At 31.3% G+C, this 23,389-nt stretch overlaps 1 protein-coding gene and 1 long non-coding RNA gene across 3 annotated transcripts; both read right to left on the minus strand.

Annotated features, from left to right (window-relative positions):
* Positions 1-1,549: 1,549 nt before the first annotated feature.
* Positions 1,550-2,427, minus strand: LOC145316534 (uncharacterized). Its single transcript, XM_080157107.1, has 2 exons — positions 2,356-2,427; positions 1,550-1,779 (listed from the first exon to the last, which is right to left on the minus strand). The coding sequence occupies exons 1-2, from the start codon at positions 2,379-2,381 to the stop codon at positions 1,623-1,625; spliced, it is 183 nt and encodes a 60-aa protein (XP_080013233.1). The 5' UTR covers positions 2,382-2,427; the 3' UTR covers positions 1,550-1,622.
* Positions 2,428-3,595: 1,168 nt separating this feature from the next.
* Positions 3,596-6,493, minus strand: LOC145316535 (uncharacterized). 2 transcript variants are annotated; one of them, XR_013878563.1, is made up of 4 exons: positions 6,347-6,493; positions 4,775-4,923; positions 4,056-4,216; positions 3,596-3,688 (listed from the first exon to the last, which is right to left on the minus strand). It is a non-coding gene; the product is annotated as an uncharacterized LOC145316535 (long non-coding RNA). The 2 variants fall into 2 exon arrangements; XR_013878564.1 differs by lacking the exon at positions 3,596-3,688 and having other exon boundaries at positions 4,002-4,216.
* Positions 6,494-23,389: the final 16,896 nt, after the last annotated feature.

Genomic DNA, 23,389 nt, shown 5'->3' on the forward strand with positions numbered 1-23,389 from the left:
TTAAATTTTGAATTATAATTTTTATTAATAACAAAAAATAAAAATAAATGGTTGGTTGGTTGGTAATTTCCTTTTACACCCTTTGCTAAAACGTGTTCATTTTAAAAAGCGTTTTAAGAAGATTATCAACTCTATACACGTTACCATAAAGTCCGTACGTTCATGTTGATTATATACTTTTTTTATAACACACTTTGTCATCTGATTTTTGAATTACTGATTCATAGTACAACACGGTACAATGTTGTAAGCGAAGCATCTCTGTAATTAAGTCCTATAAATGTAAGTACGTCCTCAGCATCCTGTATTTATGCAGTTTGCAACAAATGTACTTTTGACAATTTTGTTTTGATTTTTTTTGAAATTTAATTATGTTCTGCTTATTTAGTCATGACACTTTACAAGTGCTAATGTTCGCTGGTGCCTTACCGTTTAAGAGCTTCGCTTTTATAGATGTTGTCATCTTGTTGAAGGGGGGGCTTGGAGGCTTTTTTTCTCTAAGTGTAAACATAAGACCAATAGGTCCATTTTATTAAACTTATTTTTAAATTTATCTTTTTTAAGGAAGTTTACCTCAACCCCCCTTAGTTAAATCGCCCATATAAAAGTTCCTCTAGAGGTATCAAGGGGGCGTAGCTGCTTACAATTTTAAAGTATTGAGGATAGTTATTTCTCGCATCGTATTATAAACGGCTTTCCGCGGATATAGAAAGTACAATTATAAGATTAAAACCAGTTTTTTAGCCCCGAGGTGCCGAAGGCACGGACTGAAAAAACTGGTTTTAATCTTATGATTGTACATTTTTATATTCGTAGAAAGCTGGATATAACACGATGCTAGACATAGTTTTTTCGTATAGATGCGAACCGGTTCCTATCCACCGGATTCGAATGAATACGAGAATAGTTATTTCTCGTATCGTATTATAAACGGCTTTCCGCGGATATAGAATGTACAATTATAAGATTAAAACTAGTTTTTTTAGCCCCGTGGTGCCGAAGGCACGGACTGAAAAAACTGGTTTTAATCTTATGATTGTACATTTCTATATTCGTAGAAAACTGGATATAATACGATGCTAGACATAGTTTTTTCGTATTCATGAGAACCGGTTCCTATCCACCGGATTCGAATCCCAGGTTTTAATTAATACCATAAAAAAACCTAGTTTTTACCACTTTTACGGTAAAAACACTTTTTGTGGTATTTTCTCACGGTTTTTACCAGCTTTTTTTACCACAATTATCGGTAAAATTTTACCAGATTTCCGGTAAAATATTACCATTTTAGGACGCAAATTTATACCAGATTTTGACCAATTTTACCACTTTTTTGGTAAAATCTTACCGCAAATTTCTGTAAGATTTTACCGAAAAAGTGGTAAAACTGTTCAACACCTGGTAATATTTTTGTCCTAAATTGGTAAAATTTTACCAGAAATCGGGTAAAAATTGACCAAAAATTGTGGTAAAATCGGGTGGTAAAAATCGTGAGAAAGTGGTAAAAAACGACTGACCCTAATTATAGAGAAGCTTCGCTTTTAAAAATATAAAAAATTATAAAATTTTTTGTTGTATTTTTATATTTATTTAACTTGAACATAAAATAATAATTCTAATAATCAGCAGCCATTCTCAATGTCTCGCAGCTGAGGACCCTTGGGTGCGCCGCCAAACACACAAGTGTTCTTGATTCTACTGCTCTGGCCGAAAACTGTTGCGCAACCTCCTGGATTTGCTGGGCACCGGCCCCATTCCCTCGTATCACTGATATTCAACCTGGAATAAAATTGCTCATTAGTTAATTAGATAATTACAGGGATATAAAGGGATAAGACAATGGCTGATAAATTGATGTTCATCTCTAATGATGATACACATCGTTACCCCTTCTGTAGATTACAATAAGTGATTGAAATGTTAGGACACTCAACTTAATGAACCAACCAATAAAAAATCAATAAAAGTACCCAAGGTTGTTAGGCCAAAGAATAAGAAAATGTTATTTGAAAACTTTGGGGGCTAGTGTAATTTACAGCCCAATGTCCCATCCCTCCCTACTAAATATCTAATCTATAATACAAAGTAGAACGATGTCTGTCCGTCCGTCCGTCCCAAAGATAAAGCCTATACTCGCTGTTTACGCAAATGTGTCAGAACTTCCCCCCCCCCCTTACTCTCACACCTAAATTTTTTCTTTTGAAAGCAAAAATAAAAGTGTGTAGGTTCGACTCCCCCTCTCCCCCCTCATTCATTTCCTACAGGCATCTTGACACGTGGCAAAAAAATCAGCAAACTTATCTAACTAAACATCTTTGAAAACGCAGAACGAGAAAAAATAAAGGGAAAGCTTACCTGGAAAACATAAGCAGTAACAACATCCGTGGCTAACAAGAACAGGCTGGGGCCATAGTACTCAGCATTACTGATTATATGCTTCACGTGGCGTATGGAGTCGTGGAACGCGGGGTCCTAAGTTATGGAGGATTAAATGAAGGAAGGAAGTGGACTGTTTATTACACTAGTCCCCAATTTATTTTCTTCTTCGTTGCTTTAACAACTCTAGGGACTTTTATTGAATTTTGAATGGTTGATTAATCAAGTTAAGTGTCTAAAGCTTTCAACAACTAATTATACTCCACAGAAGGGGTAATTTTGTGTATCATCATTGCTGATGTACATCAATTTATCCGCCATTGTCTTGTCCCTTTAGATCCCTGTCCCAAACAAGTACTAATATTAGATAAATTTAGACCTAAATCCCAGGCAGGGAGGGTAAAATGGTGTAAATATCATAATGGTATCCAAAGTTTCAGAAACAAGTTTACTTATTCGTCAACTCAAAAACTTTGAGTACCTAATTTTTATTAGGTAAATCTTGATTTAATTTCAATACTTCGTCTTTTGTCCTATCCCATAAGAACCATGTTTCCCGTTGTGTCTACAGAAACGTAAATTATTTTAGTACAATCTTTTTAAAAGCGAAGCTTTTCTATAATTAGGGTCGGTCCGTCCGTCCGTACGTCCGTCCGTCCGTCCGTCCGTCCGTCCGTCCGTCCGTCCGTACGTCCGTCCGAGATAGATAGCTTTTATTCGTTAATTTAGGCAAGTTAGAATTGTCCTATCGATTTCAAACTTTGCATGATGATTCCTGTAGTAGTTGGGTACGATTTAGAAAGCGTAGCAACTCTATAATCATTACCAGAATGTCCGTACGTCCATTTTAAACATGTTGATTTTTCTACTTTTTTAACAACAAATTTTTAAGTGTTTTAATTATCCGTTTGATCTGATTTTTGGTATATTGATTCCTGGGACAACAAAGAACAATATTATAAGCGAAGCAACTCTATAATCAAGTCCCAAAATGTAAGTATGTCCATAAACATTATCCTATTTTAAGCAGTTTTTCAACAAATTTACCTACAATTTTGATTCGACATTTATACATTTATGTTCCGATTTTTCAGTTCAGATACTATACAAGTGTTAATGTCCGTTTGTCCTACCGTTTCAGTGCTTCGCTTTTATGGATGTTGTCATCCTTGTTTTAAACTTAAACAATATTTTACTTCGTCTTAAATCATTTAATAACCCATTCCTGAATAGCCTTCTTTAAGAAGTTGAGCATAGATTTTAGCAAGGCAGCCCGCTGGGGTAGGCAGGTCAAACCAGGCTTGGGTACGTCCTAAATAATCAGATAGATTGATATTAATAATATGTTTTGTTATATTTAACTATTTTCAATAGTATAGGGCTACGTTATAGGATTTTATTTTTATTTAAGCAAAGTTTGTGTTATACAATATAAGATTAAAATCAATATTTCTTCATATATCCTATCTCTTTTTTACATTTTCGCATATCTTTATAATATTTTATCATTTCTTATTCAACTTCTATAAATGCCAGGAAAGGAAGTTACACTGGACTGTAAGTTTTACTGGTCTTGAAGGTTTAATCAACACATCTCTCATTCGTTGGCTTGCAACTTAAAAAACTTATCGTCCATTGTCTTATCCCTTAAGATCCCTGTATAAATAAACAATGCATACCTGTTGAATAAGATGAGAAGCTAGCCTAGAGCTAGAACCTGAGCCACTAGGACCACCAATGGGATCAACAGCATCCGCATCCTGAGCCGCCGCCAGCTCCTCCTGAGCGGCTATGGCCGCTACGTCATATGAATAGTTTCTGATCTATCACTCTTACAGCCCTAAATAATATTTTTTATTCCATCGTATTATAGATAGCTTTCTGTGGATATTCAAATAAAAATCATATAATTAAAGCCAGTTTTGTTAGCCCTGAGAGGCTTAAGGCTTAGGCTACCAAAACTGGTACTTGTATTATGATTTTTATTTGGAAAATGGTCAGTATACATGTTTTATCATTATGGCTGAGAACCGTTTCTAATCGATTTTAATTTGTTTCGAAGCCACGCTGGAAAAAGAATGAAAAACAAATTTTTCTAAACTTTTGAATATATTTCTTATTATAAAGAATCTACTTTATTATAATACGCTTTGTTTGTCCGCTTTATACGTCTGTGATGCAATCTTTAACATGCGATCCTTTTCAAGACAGACGGCGAGAAACCAGTATATAATTTACTACGTCCGTCGGTCATGCTTTAAAAGACAAAGAAACTTATTTTTATAAATTGTGCGTATTTTTCTTTATTTCTATGATATACATTATGGATGATGTCAACCTTGTTTTTTTTACCTAGCTTTCAGTGTAATACATGTATATCAAACCATGAAAAACATACCTAGTAACAAAAGTAATGTGTTCCAATTCAATGCTGGCCAACTGTATGACCTTAAGGAGTGACTCCAACATGCCGCAGGACACCAGCGCCTCGCCGCCGCTCTCATACGACGCCAGGTGGTACAGGAACAGCCCGGAATACAGCAGACCCTGAATATTTTGGTTAGGTTAAAAAGTTATCATTCCTAAGTAAAGAACAGAATAAAAATATGGAAATAAATATTATATATTTAAAGTAATAAAGAAAGATGGATAAATAAAGATCGGTCTTATATGTATTTGATTTGTTTGGTTTTATTTTCTTCCATTCTAGTTTGTAAAGAGAGTTTAAAAATGCATGTTTTAAAAATTAACAATGCTGAGCTTACAAACCGCTGGATCGATCTGTATGGTTCTCCTATTCAATTAGCTTCTCATAAGATCAGGGAATGTTTATAACTATATATATATATATTCTCACTCCTAGGAAAAGTAACCCTAATATTGTTTTTTTTTAATTCTTATTAAAACTAAACAGTAAAGAAAGGGCACCCCAGTACATTTTACGAATGCTCTATGCAAGGTGAAATTCCGAGATCTTAAGCTTCAGACAAAAAAAAGCCTTCCTACTTTATAAAATAAGACATGTAAAAGCCATTAAAGGGAGTGTGAACGTAAAAATTTCTCATCTGATTATCAAATCTTAACATTTACTAAGCACATTTCACTACACTGATCAACCAAAAACGTCCTATTAACAAAAATATCCAGGAATAATGCCTTGATTTTATGGTATTTTGAGAGGGAAAAAGGAAAAAACAGGGAAAATCTGAACGTTTTTGATTCTTATAATGTTTGTAGGGATATTTAACTTGTCATATATAGTTGAATCAATTTACTTACTGTTAAGGATTTATTTTATGCTATAAAATTGCCAATTAGTTTTTTTATAACGTAGTAGTTAGGTAATAAAGACATATTTTAAATTCGTATTATTGACAAAAAAAATACCTCACTGTCTACAAAGGGTTGAATCTCATAGGTTATTTAAAATAATAATATCCTTTTTTATTGTGTTGGACAATAAATAACCCATTTTGGAGAATTAGTTTACACTTTTATCAGACTGTTTATAAAAAAATATTGCGTCTTTATTATTTACAAATTTGTAATTAAGATGGGCCATCTAAAGTTAATTGGATAATAATAAAAAACCTGTTTCTGGCTTTGTTATTGTATTTGGTTTTCAATAAAAAATATTGCTTATTTTATCAATTTCTAAGTAACTATACATTGGTTTAAAGCAAGGATTATGTTAAAAGTCAGCTTAACTGTTAGGAAAAATCTAGAACTATGTGAAAAAGTTTAATTTTAGCTATAATGGGAGAAAAAATCAATTTAATGGACATTTTATATAATACGGAAAATTTCTTCCTTTCCCTGTACCTTATAAAAATTGTCGGAAAAAGCCGTTTTTTAAGCAAACAAAAGCGCGTTTTGCTCTATCTGTGAGATATTATGAATGAGATAATGTTAAGATTTGATATTAAGATGAGAAAAATTTACGTTCACAGTCCCTTTAAAGACACAATACCTGTAATAATAATGTACAAACTTTTCAACCAATAATAATACCCTGGCCTTTCTAATTATAAGCCTAGGCAGAGCCATGCTGGTGATGCTAGCTCAAGCGTGGACCGTGGTTTATATAGAACTGAACTCCTGAAGCCAATAACCAATTACAGGGTTACGAAAGTTTAAATTGATGTTATTTTTTTTTAATGTTAATATTGAATGTAATATAGTTTTGTAATGACATATAAAATATATTCGATAGAATATAAAAAAAATATAGTGCATTCAATATTAAAAAAAATATTTAAATATATATAGTTGTTAACCATATATATATGAATCTATTTCCGGCCAGGTTCTTAAAAGATAATGCCGCGTTTTTTCGACATTTTTTACACTATGAATAACAAGCGCGACATTCGCGAAATCTAAAAGAGTATACAATGATTTATTTAATTATTTCGCTTTTGATGGTACGGCCTTCATAGAAAAAAAAAGATTATCTTCAATCCATTTTTGCTGCATATTAATTAATGCATCTTTTTAGAGCTGTGTTAGACATTAGAAAAATTGCTAAAAAAATAATTTAAAATTCAGTATTTTTATGTTATATACTCTGTTTGAAATTCTATCGTCAACGTTCAATCAATCAATGTCTAAAAAACGCCGAAAAAATGTGGCATTCATCTTTTAAAAACCCATCTCGGTGGTATTTCCGGTTGGCAAAGACAACATAAATATAGAAATCATGAAATATTGTTGTTCCACAATTTTGCCACATTTTTAAACATCTTGCTTAAAAAAAATCTTCCAAACAAATTGTAAATTCTACAAATTTAAATATTTAGAGAAAATTGAGTAGTAATTTACTTCTTGATTCAAAATATTTGATTAAATTGAATCACAACTAATAATTATTTTTGGCACTCTATATTCAAATAATCATAAGCTTATCAATAGTGCGCATGCGCGCACAGAGGTGCCATAAATTTCAAAACTTAAAAATATAAGTTTTGTAGCGAAATTACTCTATAATTCGAAATCTCTGTCTTTCTTTTAGAAACATTCAGGGGAATATACGAAAGCTTATATTTATATTAAAGATGAAAAATCGATAAATTCAAATGCACACGGCACATCTGCGTACACACACACCTGGATTTTTTTTCTTTTAATTTTAATTCGTATGAAGCTAGCTCTAATAAGTAAATATTAAATTTGATATATTTTTGACGATGTGGGAGGATGTTTTAAAAGAAATGATGAAATAATTTTCAAGGTTTTAAAAAAAAGTTAGCTTCTTTTATGCGAAAAAATTCAATAAAAAGTAAAAATTTTTACCAAAAAGTTGGTCAAATTTTACCAAGTTTTTTTTTTGTCAAAGTCCAAAAATCTGGACTTAGCCTAAAAATTTACCTTGTCAATTTTTACCAAAAAGTTGGTCAAATTTTACCAAGTGTTTTTTTTTGTCAAAGTCCAAAAATCTGGACTTAGCCTAAAAATTTACCTTGTCAATTTTTACCAAAAAGTTGGTCAAATTTTACCAAGTTTTTTTTTTTGTCAAAGTCCAAAAATCTGGACTTAGCCTAAAAATTTACCTTGTCAATTTTTACCAAAAAGTTGGTCAAATTTTACCAAGTTCATTTTTTTTGTCAGAGTCCAAAAATCTGGACTTAGCCTAAAAAAATACCTTGTCAAATTTTACCAACTTTTTGGTAAAAATTGACCAAATTGCATTTTTTTGTCTAAGTCCGAAAATTCGGACTTAACCTGAAAAATAGAGTTGTAAAATTGACCACATTTTTGGTAAAACTTCCAAATGTGGTAAAATTAAAAAAAAAAAAAAAATTTTAAATTTAGGCTTCATTGTATAGAAGTCATTATTTTAAAGTACTACAACTGATTATGAAGAGCTGTTTTTAATTTAAAACACAAAAAACGGGGTTTTTTGTTTCGTCAAATTTTACAAAAAAAATGGTAAAATTTTACTAATTTTTTGGCTAAAATTTTTGCTGGTAAAATTTACCACGAAACTGGTAAATTTTACCAGCTTGACCAGCTTTACCACTTTTCCGGTAAAAAGGGTGAAATTTTGTGGTATTTCGTAGAACCTGGGATGAATACGAGAAAAACAATTATGGAACATAAAAACAGGAGATTTCTAGAAATAACTAGACAGAAATACAAATGGTAATAATGTGGTGAAATAAAAATAAGAAAACCTAAAAATTTTGCTCAGCGATTGTCATAAAAACAAGGATGGCAACATCCATAGAAACTAAGATAAATCCATAGAAACTAAGATAAATATTAAACAGTTTGATTACTTTCATTTTAATATTCAAGAATTGAAATATTATTTATCATGACGTCAAGCTTTTTTTAAAGAAGACTTAAAAATCTCAAAATCTTTTTTTAGGGGGGGGGGTGCGGGAGGTAGTCAAAATGGCGCTAAAGAAAGGTAGAATTTTATAACCCAATCCTAATTCTAATATCGTAGTTGCAGGCTGAGATATTTGGAACGGATCAAGCTGCTAAAATTATCAGTGATGTGCCTGAAACTTTGCATTTAGTAGCTTGTGGAGAAACATAGGGAAAGTTTCATTCTGCCATTGTACTCTCCAGTCTTGTAAAACTAATTAACAAGGATGACATAAACAAAAGCACAGAAAATACATTATAAACTCTAATTTTTAAAAATCAAAACAGAAGCAAAATAAAAATTATGGACAGAAAGACATTGACAAAGTTTGCCTATACAGCATTTTACACAAACAGAAAAAATTGTACAAAAAGTCAAGGCAAGTTTCACCAAAATATTTGTCTCAGAGGAATAGAAGCTGAGGAAATCTGCTAAATGTAATGACATGGAAACGGACAATTACATTTGTAGAGTAGCTTTGCAAGCTAGATAACATTGCTAAGAGAAAGTGTGTGTTTACATTTCTGTTTAATAAAATTAATTTTACCAGTAAAAAGTGTAACAAATGAATGGTATTAAAAAGGGGGTGTGCGGCTTTTGTAACTATCATACAAATAAGAAAAAACTAGTTGATATCATTACCTTTATGCTTTTAGACTGTTTTTAAATAAATTTATGACAAAAACGTACTTTTAGGATGCTACTTGTTTTTTGTTGGGCTGGAGGATTTTTTATTTGAATTTCGAAAAGTAACAATAATTTAAAAAATCTATGAAAACCAGCGTTTCAATCCTAGTACAAGACATACGGATGATGAAAGTAACGTTTTATAGAACACAATTTGCTAGATATGAATAGGATTTTTTATATCAAGATTGGAAAAAAATGTTTTTGAGAACGGACCGTTTTAAAGTATGGAAGGGTTGTAAAAAACCTAGCAATAGCCAGGGGGTGAAAAGTAGGGAAGTTGCAATTACTCTGAAAAAATATTTATTAAACCATTTGACAACAATATCTTGTATATGGCGATTAAAAAAGGCCTAGGGATACAAAAGTTTTCTTTTTAGTAATTTTTTTTCTTTGTTTCAAGCTGAATATACCTTAGTTATAGAATAGTTACGCTACTAAACATATTATTAAAACATCGGGGATTGGAGTTAAAAATGTTTTGGAGTCATTATTTACCCTACACAAAAATTGTAGGAGGACAAAGTGTCAAAAACTTACCCATGTGACTTCATAAAAATGAGAGATTATCCATCTCTTTTTTAGGGTTTTCTTTCACACTTCTCCTCTTATCTCCCACATTTTTATGACGTCACATGCCAGATTTTTGAGATACTTTGTCCCCCTACCAAAATTTTTAAAAAACCTTTAGAATTATATGAAGCCTCTAGGTAAATATTGTTTTCGATATTCTTCACATAAGAACATGTAGCTGCGCTCCTAGCATCAAGGGGCTATGTATAGACAAAAAAATAGCCTGAAACAATCACAAGAAAAAAAGGCCTTCCGTCATGCAATAAACTTCCCTGATAATTAAAGCTGTTTACGAGATCTTAGCGGACACACTGTGAGGCACCATGTTTGTTTATTATAATATTTGTCCCCGTGTCCTAGTAAAAAGAAAGTAAGTTTATAAATTGAAGACAAATTGAAAATGTTTTTGCCTCATTACTCGTAATCTACCAACCTAGATAATTTAGACATTTCAAAATTGAACTCATATTTTTAGTACATTTGATATTTTTTTTTATTTTCATTTAAAAGTAACAGCATGTGTGTACGTGTGTGTGCCAAAGGATACCGTAACCACTGAACCAATATGATTCTCCTTTACAATGTAGCTTCTAATATGTCCTGGGAAGGGTTATAGCTATTTGTGGGGAGGTTACAACCACCAAACAAAGATAAATCACCCTTAGAAAAAATGACCCCCCCCCCCCTACGACTCTCACATATTTTTTTTTTTACTTTTTATTTATAAAAGTAAAACTAAAATTGAAAAAGTAAACCCAAACATAAATAAATATAGGTTTACGCAATATATCATCAGAAACATTTAATTTTTTTGAGGGGGGAGGGGGGTGGATAGGCAGCCGCCAGCCAGCTGCTTAGAAGACAGCAAAGTGCTTCCTCTTTGCTGCTTAAATAATCCTACTACTAGGCATATCTTTTTAAATGTTAAATCTGGTTATTTTTATATTTTTCATAAATTTTCTCGTTCTTGTTTCCTTATAATCATAGTACAACAGATTGTAAGGCGGAGTTGAACAAAAATTCAATAATTTATAAACCAAAGATATTCTAATCAGAGTTCGGTCATTTCGGACAATTTTTGTTTATCCGGTGAGATAATAAAGGCATAAAACCTTGAATCCTTTCCTCCTCAAAGAACCCTAATATTTATTTAATGAAGAAAAAATGTTTCACAAATTTTTATACAAAATTTTAAAGGAGGTTTGAGTAAATGCTTTAAAATGTATATAATTTTAAAATCATATAATTTTAAAAAGCCTGAAATGTCCTGAATTATCAAAATATTATTTGTTGATTGCTGACACATAACCATGCAGGGAACCAAAGAACCAAAATATACAGACAGGGGCGTCCAAGCTTTTTATTTTAGGGGGGGTAAAATTTTTTTAATGGGGGTTAATTCGGTTTTGGGGGGGGGTAAAATGGCGCGCGAAGCGCGCCGCAAATTTTTTTTTACCCCCCCCAAAATTTTTACCCCGGGTGTAAAATTTGCTTGGGGGGGGGGGATAATTACCCCCCCTGAAATCTGTTGGCAGAGGTAAAATTTGTTTACCCCCCCCCAAAATTTACCCCAAGGTAAAATTTTTTTTGGGGGGGGGGTAATAGCCCCATTACCCCATCCCCCTTGGACGTCTATGTATACAGAAATTTGCCCCTATTCAAAATAAGTTCAGCATATCATCAAACATTAGGTGATTTAACACAAAAATATCTTAACCATACACATCTCAGTATACTGAAACATAAAATTACACTGTTGATCACTATTACAGCATACAATTGCAAAATACAAAGTAGCAATTAAAAGCATATTGTAGAAATATTTTTTTCTTCTTGTGCATCATCCCTTGTATCCTATATTTAGTCATTCATGAGAAAGAAAAAGAAGAGGAGGAGTTGAAACAGGCAGGGATCTAAAGGGATAAGACAATGGGCGATAAATCTATTTACTTCCCAATGATAATATACAAAATTACCCCTTCTGTAGATTAAGATTATTGGTTGAAAAGTTTGGACATTATCAGGATGTAACTAACAAATAAATTTAAATAAAAGTATCCAAAGTTTTTGAGCCAAAGTTATACAACGTGGTTGTAAAACATTGGGTACCAGTATAATTTACAGTTCATTGTCCCCTCCCTCCCTGTGAAACAGGGGAGGTTGTTCTTACCAAACTAAACTAGGAGTACCTTCACTTCCGCATACTATCATATGTACAAAGTGTTTTATGTTTACAAAACATACAGAATTTGAATTTAGATTAGAAATGTTTTTTTGAACAAAAGTGCCTAGTCAAGCAAAGAAAAACCTATTCCTCCCTCAGTTTTAAATGAATTAAATAGAGGGGGAGGGGGTAAATTTTACGGGTGTGTTGGTTTTTACTTTAGGCTAAGTTGGTATGTAATGGGTAAAGAGAAGCCTCTCATGAGATCGGGCATCGCTGGTTTAGGGTTAGGGATCCCACAGGAGCGTTACAAGGTGAAAACTCCTCTTTTCTCAATTTATTTTTAAAGGGGTTTCATGAGCTTCCTACGCACATTGAGGGAAAACATCTTTTTCACTGTAGTAATAGTGGCATATTGCGGTTTTAATTTTAAGAAATATGATACATTTGACGCAAGTGATTAGACACCGCTAAACTAAGCATATTTGGTAAGTAATAACATAAATTATTCATCATTGTAATTAACCTTTATTCAAGTATGGTGGGGTACGTGTAATCAATTCACTTTTAAACACAAATATTGGTCTGCTTATACAAATATTTAGTATGTAAAACTCATGATAACAAAAAAACCTTCCTTGAAAAAACTTTTTGTCAATATTAGTTGACTATTCCAACCTAATAGAATTAAAGAAAAAATATAAAATGTATTTTGTTGAATTTAGTAAATATTAGGATCAGGCCCAATTGGATAAAAGATTTCAGAAAAATGTTTTTTTTTTATTCAAAGACTTAATTTTATTTAAGCTTTAAGGAGGACTATATTAAATTTTGATAAAGGAATCATAGCAGTAGCCCATTTGGTCAAATCGCAATGAAAGGTTGAATTTGAAGTTTAAAATTACATTTTTTAGTTTTGCATATCAATATTATTTTTGTATTTTAACCTTTTTTGTTTATTTTTTTTTAATTGAAAAAAAATTATAAAAAGTAATTAAAATTATAAAATAAAAATAATAATGGGAAAATTTTTCGTTATTTTTTATGTAAAAAGCAGGATCAGAAGGTTAATTCCCTGAGAAGCACAACTTTATCGGTTCATCGGTTACCGAGATCTTAAGTTTTGGAGAGACGGTTAGACAACTCAACAGGAATATCTATATTTACAAACTAGCGGCTGCGCCCTCAGGAGATCTGTATTTGAAAAATATGAAAAACAGAAAATAGCCTAAAACCATATAATGGAGAACTCAATCGGTTTATCCGTTATCGAGATTTTTAGCTACAGACAAAAAAACTTACTTGTTCATACAATAGGACTGTTGAATTAAAAATAGACTGTGATACACTGGACATAAATTATTGTCCTTGTTAAAATTTTGAGTTTGTTTGCTCAAACCATGTAGGCTTTAGACATTCCATCATTTCAGCGAAAATAATTCAATTCAAAATGATAAATACATTTGCTATATTCACTTTAATATTTGGACATAAAAAAGCGCAAGAAGAACAAAAAATAGTAATTTATTGTTAAAATATCTTATTAAAGACAACTTGTGTTCTTGTAATAATATTTGATTATTGGTTTCATGTGCGGAATTTAATGGACACTTTTGAGGGCTGGACACAATCGTGACCATAAATTGTTTTCAAGTATTTGCTCTCAAATAGGTAGTCTTATCATTTCGGGAAAAAAACACTCTATAGACAATTTTGCAAACTTATAACACATAACCCTATTCTGGAGAAGTGGGATTCCGGAAAATTCCTATTCAGAGTAAAGGGAGGGGGGGGGGGCCTATATGACCCACCCTTACCCAACTCACTAACTCAATAAAAATTTTGGCTACAATGATTGAGCACCTTTTAAAGGACATGATTACACATGAAGCTTTGTTTGTAGATAACGGCCGCTTAAATTGTTTTCCTATTTAATATTAAGTGTTCCGGCCAATAGAATAGATTTTGCAGTTATCTAGTTTTTTAATTATTTGACAATTTTGAACATATTTCATAATACTGAAAACACCGCTGAACAGATATAGTTCTCCTTTACTGTATAGCTTTATATAATATCAGCTCTCACAAACTTTATATGAAAACCTTAAAAAAAATTTATTATTCAAATATCTTTCATTTGTTAGCCAAAGAAACCAAACTAAAAAAGATTTATATTTTTTTCGCTTGTTAATAATAAAAAATATCTTTTATTGTTTTTATTTTTTTTCTCACTATTATATATTTTAATTTTAGTTACCTATGACTAAGGTGGTTTATGAAATCTATATCTAATCTATCCCAGGGGTAAAGGGGTTTAACTATTTATAAAAAAAAACATGTATTACTATGGTTGTCTTGTACGTTGGAAGCAATTCTAAGGCAACTTTTCTTACATTGACAGAATTTTTGTCTGCTAGAAATTGGCTTTCAAGTTGTTCGGATTATTGCGTCTGATTGACCATCCGCTGGAGTAATAAATTAGATCATTCTTGTTAGAATTGTCCTATAGATTTCAATATTCTTTATCCCTAACTCCTGTGATTTTATCCCAACTACATGTTATACTCATCCCTCCATTCTGTAGCTGACATACATATCAAATTGGTTAGATACATAGTTTCAGGAATGTCTTAAGGGATAAGACAATGATGAATAAATTGATGTACATCTTCAAAGATGATAAACAAAAATCTTCTGTATATTATGATTCAACAAAGATAATTTGAAGACTGCTAGTTTTAATCAACCAATTAAAATTTACAAAAGTACCAAGAGAAGGAGTTTATAGACTTTGGCATTAGTGTAATTTTCAGTCCAATATCCCCACCCTCCCTGAATTGCTTTAAAAGGACAGGGGGGGGGGGGCAATCAAGCCACAAAACATTTATACCTGCTTTTTATGCAAAGGTCAAATGGCACCTGCCTAATTTGAAATTATGTTTATAAAAAGAAAACGAATATACAAGAATGATAACGTACACAGGCGGCGGTAAAAATAGGTAAAACCATCCTGACCAATACTAAAATAATATGTATTGTCCTATAAAAACTTGTCCATTAAAAATATGGCACGCGCCTTTTGCACCTCGGGAACTACAATACTTGACTTAATCTTATAATATTTTATTTTCGTATGCGGGGATAACTGTCTTTTATGTAAAGGTCACATGACATAAAAAATACTGCTCTTTGTGAGTTCTAAAGTGACCTAAAATTATCGAGTATGAGTAATTTTCATGTCGCCTCCCTCTTTTAAGAAAAAATTAAATAACAATATACTGAGTAAGCTATGTACTTATAGCTAGGGCTCGTCTGTGGCAGCAGTGGATTGAAACAGATTCTTGAAATATTTCTAAAATCAGAACTTTTATACATTCAAAATAGGTCCACCAGTTAGTGCGCCCATTCTTACTTAAGAAACGGATTTTTATTATCATATTAGCAAAGCATCTCTATAATCAAGTTTTAAAAATGTAAGTCTGTCAGGTAATTTTGGAAGATGTTTATGAGAATTTTTGTTCTAATTTCTAAATCATGTTAAATATTGAATGCATTTTAAATTTTAAATATTACTTAATACGACTGCGGCTTCCAAGCCTTAACAGAACTTTAAATTTGAAATATGATTTATTTTATTTTGTGATATTTATATCAGAATGAAATAATAACAATATTAAAGCGTGATAAAATTGGCTGTATTTCAATATTTTCAATTCAGTGAAGTGATTATAATTTGATACTGGAAAGTATGTATAACCTTATTTACTTTTGATTAAACTATCTTATTTCAACACATAGAGTAACTGCGAGAAGAATTGAATTCAAACACTGATAATTATGTCCAAAAGTGCTAAAGTAGCGTAGCAACCGCTAACTCTGTGTTTGTATGTACGGTTACTGCCTACCGAAATTTGTACAAAGTTATACAATAAAATTTAATTTTTTTTCGCTGCTTTCTTAGAAGGTAAATTTCAATTTCTGTTTATCCTTACTATAAAGTAACAGGATGTTTGTCTGTCTATATGTACCGAATTATCACGTTAACAGCTGAACTGTTATTCTTTACAGGAAAGCATCGCATAGGTCCTGGGAAGGTTTAAAACTATTTTGGGTGAGGTTACAAAAAAAAGTGAAGGGTTAACTTCCATTCCCCCTCCCACAAGAGCTACTAGAGGCTTTTAATAACGTATTCGCTAGTCTACTTAATGGCATTAAACCTGCCCTGTTCAGTTGAGATCTTACTAGAGATACATAAGATAATGTATAAACTCTTATATGAATTACTCTATGACAACGACCCTATCTATATGAATGTTTCTATTATTGTTACATTTAAAGTTTATCCAACAATTTTATGATATTTGATATACTAACAAATCAAATTGACCTAAAAAGAAAATTCTAGCTTATTTTAGTTGAGCTTAGTCAATAATTTTTAGATAAAATTGAATGTTTAAAATCGAAGCTTTTGTACGGGTACATGGCAGATTTACCACTAGCAAAAATACAGTGATAATACTGTCATAAACACAGTGATTTGATGTCATAAACACAGTTTTACTGTCAAATTCACACCTGCAATTTTAGGGGGTATGACAAAAATACAGTTATTGCACTGTCATATTCACAGTTTTGCTGTCAATTATACACCTAAGTATTGACAAAAATTCATCCATTTAATTTATGATTTGTCAATTATACACCTACTTATTGACAAAAATACATCTATTGAATTTATACCTACTTATTTATCCATAATATTTAATACATAATATAATACAGTTAGGAGGTTGAAATCATGTTTATAAAAACAGAAATATAATCTATGATTATGGTTTTGTCCCTATAAAAAAGGTAATGTATAATTCCATTTTTCCCCTCTCTTGGTAATGATATCATAATGGCCAATATGATTTTGGTAATGTACCATTCCACTTTCAAAAGAGGCAAAACTGAAATGGTACATTCATGTTTACATACCAGCGTATTCATAAACATTTGTTTTCTTTTTTAAATCAATGTAATACAGAATGTAGTATTGTATATAGTATGTTTTTTTTTCAATTTTACATAAAAATTTTATAATTATACTTAATATTTTATGCATTTTTACAATTAACATAATTTAAAAATAGTATGCATACTTTATATTAAGTCAATGTCAAAAGAGTAAACCACCATTCTAGCTGAAAGTGAAATGGTACATTACAAAAACAGTATCGGCTTTAATGATATCATTACCAAGAGAGGCAAAAATAAAATGGTAGATTACAAAAATCATTTTGGCCTTGATGATATCATTAACGAGAGAGGAGGAAATGGAATCATACATTACATTTTTTAGAGAGTTATAATCATATATTATATTTCTGCTTCAATAAAAATGGATTCAATCTCCTAATTGTATTTAAAAAATTCAATATTTAATAATCTAAAATATTCAATAAATCTGTTAGTTAACAACAATATTTTTTAAAAAAACATTTCACCTACTCTATAATATTCATTATTCGTATGTTACCTATTTAGGTGTATTTTTGTCATCAAAACTGTGAATTTGACAGCACCATTGAATTTCATGGGTGTGAAAATGACAGTAAAACTGTGTTTATGACAGTAGTAAGAGTGTAATTTTGACAGTGGATAAAAAAATATTGACAAAAATACAGCTAAAAACGAAATTGACAAAAACACACCCACTTTTTGTCAAAAACACAGTGGTTGTATTTTTGCTAGTGGTAAAAGTGGCAGCACCCCTTTTGTACAGAAGAGCAAATAGGTTTTATCAGGTTGGATAAGGCCTATAAAATCACCGAAATAATGATAATTAAAATTAGGCCTTCTGTAGATTAAAATTATTAGTTGAAATTCCCAGCCTCCGTAATTTTTTACGGATCGCAGGATGAATTCATTATGATTCGTTGCATTAAATCTTTCAATAAAAACTTTTCCCTTGTAAAGGACTAAACGACCAATTTTCTGCTCATTGTCCCCTCACTTCCTGTTTTTATTTGATTTTTTTTATGATTTTATTGTAATGTCTCAAAAATAATGGGCCTATTCTTATTGCCATGATTAACACAATAGATATTTTCCTTACGAACGAATCTTCCTTGTTTACTAACATCTTAATAATGAGTTAATGTGTTAAAATTTTAAGTGTAAATAAATCATTTTTATTACTAAATAGTTTTAAATTTTTGCTTTAAAATCCATTGAATCATAAATGAACAATAATGACAATATCCATAAAAGAAGAACTGTATAAATCAAACTTACATTTGTACATAACAAAAAAGATTTTCTTTTAAGATTTAAGGACAGATGGACAGATAGACATTTGTCTACTAATATTACTTTGTCAAAATAAAAAGATATTCAATACACACACACTTATCTTATCACACTAATGGTGATTATAATTTTAAAAAATTGAATGAACATGCTGGCCTTTTTTCATAAAAACCATGATCTAAGTTCTAATAGTAAAAATCTAACATGCCCCTATTTTCTAGCCATAACGTCATTAAAAATGACAAACAAACCCTGAATGTAGAAAAATTGCGCTACCTAAAAATTTGTAAAGTGCATTCTTTTATTTAATCAATCAACACACTTCATTTTCAAGGATTTTAAACATCTCCATAATTGTATCCTTCCCTCACTTTCATAGTTTACATAAAGATTAATTTAAAACAGCTACAGATAATCTGTAAATGCCATAGCCCTTAGCTTCTGAGTGGTTCACTCCAATTAAAGGTACACATTTAATATTTGTTTTAAAAATATTTATTCATTTACTGTAAATCCCCCCTTTTTAGTTTACTGTATGAAAATAGCCTAAAACAATGGTATGACTAGAAGAGGTCAGGGACGGAGGGGATATTGGGCTGTTATACACAAGTCCCAAAAGTTTTATAATAACATTTTCTTATTCGTTGGCTAACTGCTTCACCCTTTGCCTTTAGGGGACGTCGGGTGTAGTCAGAAAAAAACCGAACCATCCAAAGACATATCTAAGGTCTCTCTGACAAGTACAACCCATTCACACAAGCAATTACCAAGATCTTTAGCTTCAGACAAAAATTCTCACTATTTTTTATTGTTAGATTTTTCATAGTAAAATAAAAAAACAATATACAATTTTTAAAGGCAAAACTTGGAATTAGCAACATTAGACTTTAATGAGATATTAGTTTTACAAGATTTAAAAGATTAGTTTGATTTGTTGCACACACCTTAGATAATATCGCTCGCATTCTTGGTAGGAACGCGTTGGGTAATTAAAAATTGGTCCTATTTTTAGTAGCGTTAATTCTCTATAATATTTTAGCTAAATAAATAATTTATTTAAAAAGAATTAATTTTTTTTCTCGATAAATATTAGGGAAAAGGACATAAAACCAATAATGTTTATGATCATAAAATATTTATATAAGAATCATGACATCTTTTTGACAAACCCCAAACTGTCCAGATTTGAGCAAGACGGTTCCTGTGACGTCATATAGAAAGGGAAGGGGGGAAGAAAATCTCTTCCCTTTTCTCCCATCTCTTTTGAAGAGATTTTCTTCCCCCCTATCCTTTTTCTTTCCCGAAACGTATATGACGTAACTGGAATCGTCTTGCTCAAATCTGGACAGTTTGGGGTTTGTCCATCTTTTTGAATCAAATTATTAGTTTAGTAGTATTTTACTTTTTAAATGAGAATCAAAAAGAAGGGTCTATTATTGGATCCGTAAGCTTTACTATGTACTACAACCTGCAGGCAGCCTTGCTGGTATGCTAGCCATCTAATCCAAGCCAGCGAAAACACTGTTTATGAGCCAATGCAATCTCTCCCATTTTACCATAACTAACTGAATGGCGCGTAACACTTGACGCCAGAGGTTCAAGCTCACATTAAAATTTGATAAAACTTTATAATATTCTTGAAAATCCTTATGAAAGTTAAATTTGAGAAAAGTATTTGTATCAGTTTTGACCTTCAGCTTATGATAATAAATATTTAGTTTACCTTTAACTAGCATGTTGAAAGTATACATGATATAGTTAGTGGCGTGTACAGATATTTATTGAGGGCGAACGAAGCACGTAGAAAATTATCAAACCACCTTTAGTGTATTAGAGGGCTAAAAAAGAAGTTTCAATATTTATAGAGCGGCTATAATATAAAAGAATATTTCTTGAGTGGGGTGGGGGGGATGCTTGTATGCATTTTTTGAAGTCTTTGGGGGTTTAAGTTTGTTCAATAAAAACACCCCTAGTGCACGCTATTGTATATAAGTTACCTTTACGGGATGATGCACTGCTTTCAATTGTTTCTATGGAGGGGCAGGGGAGATTAGGGGGGTGAGGGAGGATTGTTTGAAAATTCTAAACTTTCATTGTGATGATTGATGAGTTCTAAAGTAAGAACAGCTAAATTGTATTTAGTAATTTGGGGTCAACTAAAAATAGATAGATAGATAGATAGATAGATAGATCGATAGATAGATCGATAGATAGATAGATAGATAGATAGATAGATAGATAGATAGATAGATAGATAGATAGATAGATAGATAGATAGATAGATAGATAGATAGATAGATAGATAGATAGATAGATAGATAGATAGATAGATAGATAGATAGATAGATAGATAGATAGATAGATAGATAGATAGATAGATAGATAGATAGATAGATAGATAGATAGATAGATAGATAGATAGATAGATAGATAGATAGATAGATAGATAGATAGATAGATAGATAGATAGATAGATAGATAGATAGATAGATAGATAGATAGATAGATAGATAGATAGATAGATAGATAGATAGATAGATAGATAGATAGATAGATAGATAGATAGATAGATAGATAGATAGATAGATAGATAGATAGATAGATAGATAGATAGATAGATAGATAGATAGATAGATAGATAGATAGATAGATAGATAGATAGATAGATAGATAGATAGATAGATAGAAAGATAGATAGATAGATAGATAGATAGATAGATAGATAGATAATGCATCCTCACCTGTTTAACGCCCAGCAAAATATTTGTTACAAAATTCAAGGTTGAAATTGCAAACCTAAATTTGTTCAAATTTTGTGCTCATAACAAATGGGTGTCCATTCACAACAACATAATATCAGAAATGTGATTTTAACACACTTGCAATAACAAAAAGACACAATAGCAATTATAGCAAGATGAGGTGTTTGATATTGAGAATTAAGCAAAAAATAAGGGATATTTTGTTGTTTTTTAAATATTGTTAATAATAATTTGATAATCTAAAAAATTTTCTGTATTGAATAGACATCCATAACAAATACTCTGGGAGACAGGGCTATAATTCAGGGGAAGGCAGATTTAAATGCACAATTGGAAAATTTCGTAGGTAAAATTTAGTATAAAAAATCGCATTTTCTCACTCTTTAAAAAGTCTTGATCCTTTAAAGGTGTTATATTAAAAATTATTCAAAATCTGAGAAGTTTCAAAATATTAGATTCATATTGAATTTAAATTTATCAAAGTATTTAACAAAAATAAAAACAAATTTCTACTTATTTTAAAATATGCCTAATAAATATTTTTTTTTTTAGTTTGCAGATTCTATAATGTAGTTAGTTTCATAAGAATGATATTTTGCTTATTCAGGCTTACTAGGTAAAAATTACCTCTCTTTTTATAGAGTTTAGGTGTGATTATAATTAAATTCATTTAAAACCTTTCTTTTAGTTTCTCGATAATTTTAGAGGTTTAGCAATTTTTCTTCTTAGATTCATAGATATTTTCCTTTACTTACCCATCACTTATTTGTCCCTTCCCTTCCCCATCACTTAGTTGTACCATCCCCTTACCTTTTCATTTCTTCCTTCCCTCTTTATATACCCTTGACTGCAACATATATTGACCTATCATTGGTCATTTGTATTGTATGCCGTCATTTTCCAAAGGCACTATAAAGAGCATCAAACAATGCCACTTACACATTTAGAAAATCTACCATTGGCATTTGTTCCTTTCTTTCCCCTCACCTTTTCGTTTCTTCCTTTCCGCTTTTTAAAGAAAGGAGAAAACTGAATACCATTGACATATTCATGTGTCTCTATAAACATTAAGTTCTTGTTCATAAACTACATACTGTAAAATAACCAGGAATAAGGGATTATTCGATTGTAAATTATACTTTTTACACGCTCATATACATATATTGATAGGCATATATGAAAATTTTGGGTACATTTATGGAATCTCGATTGGTTGGTTCAATTTTTTCACAAAAGAATTAAATTTACAAAAAGGGTAATTTCGTCCATAATCGTAGGGTTGTACAGCACTTTATCATCCGCTGTCTTATCCCCTAAGATCCCTGACAAAATAACTGAGGTGAATTCTTTTGCCCTACTAAAAACAGTGAGGCAAACTAAGAATTTAGAGGGGATAATTTTGCCTCACTAAAATTTTAGTGGGGGAAACTGATTTTAGTGGAGCAAAAGTTTTTTTTAAGAATTCACCTCTGCACTGTATATTAAATAACTGTAGAATTCTTTTATATTGAAGGAGAATTATAATCTGTCCTAAAGGCGAATGTATATAGCGGTGTGGAGATTAAAAAAACTTTTACAACCAATCTAGTTGTATAAAGGAATACCAGTAAATTTAGTGTTGAATAGCTGGCTAACTACCGAAAAATTTCTGTTACCTCGCACTGGATGTGTCATTTAAAACTGCAAAAATAGTTAGCTATCTCTTAGCTATAATATAAAGTAACAACGTCTATCTCTCCGTTTGAAGCCTAGATTTCGCAAACTGCTGAACCATTTAGGTTGGTCGTTTTAGCGGAATATACCTATTGGTTCCATTTCAATATATTTTTTTTATTAATAATTTTTTCTCCAAAATAAAAAATGGAGGGAAATCCCACACCTCTAGATGCGTAGACACTATCTATAATACAAAGTATCTGTCTGTCTGTCCGTCTGTCCCTTAAGATATCGGTAACCACCAAACCGATCGGATTCTACTCTTCAGGGAATGTACCTACTGGTCCTGTGGTGGTTTTAAGCTATTTCATGGGGGGATGGGACACCACCAACCCCCCCAAAAATGAAAATTACCCCCCCTCCAAAAAAAATTCTGGGGAGATTTTTATTTTTTTTAAAATTACCTCATTGGGCAAAGCCCCTAGAGGCTAGGGGCGAAGCCGC

This window comes from Acartia tonsa, chromosome 4, assembly GCF_053477335.1.
Source record: "Acartia tonsa isolate MP-2025a chromosome 4, ASM5347733v1, whole genome shotgun sequence".
NCBI classification, from domain to species: Eukaryota; Metazoa; Arthropoda; class Copepoda; order Calanoida; family Acartiidae; genus Acartia; species Acartia tonsa.

Excerpts from the sequence above, each read along its gene's own strand:
- LOC145316534 (XM_080157107.1), bottom strand. The coding sequence starts at position 2,381 with ATGTTGTTACTGCTTATGTTTTCCAG. Across the intron at positions 1,780-2,355 it reads TTACTGCTTATGTTTTCCAG|GTTGAATATCAGTGATACGA; the intron begins GTAAGCTTTCCC and ends ATTTTATTCCAG.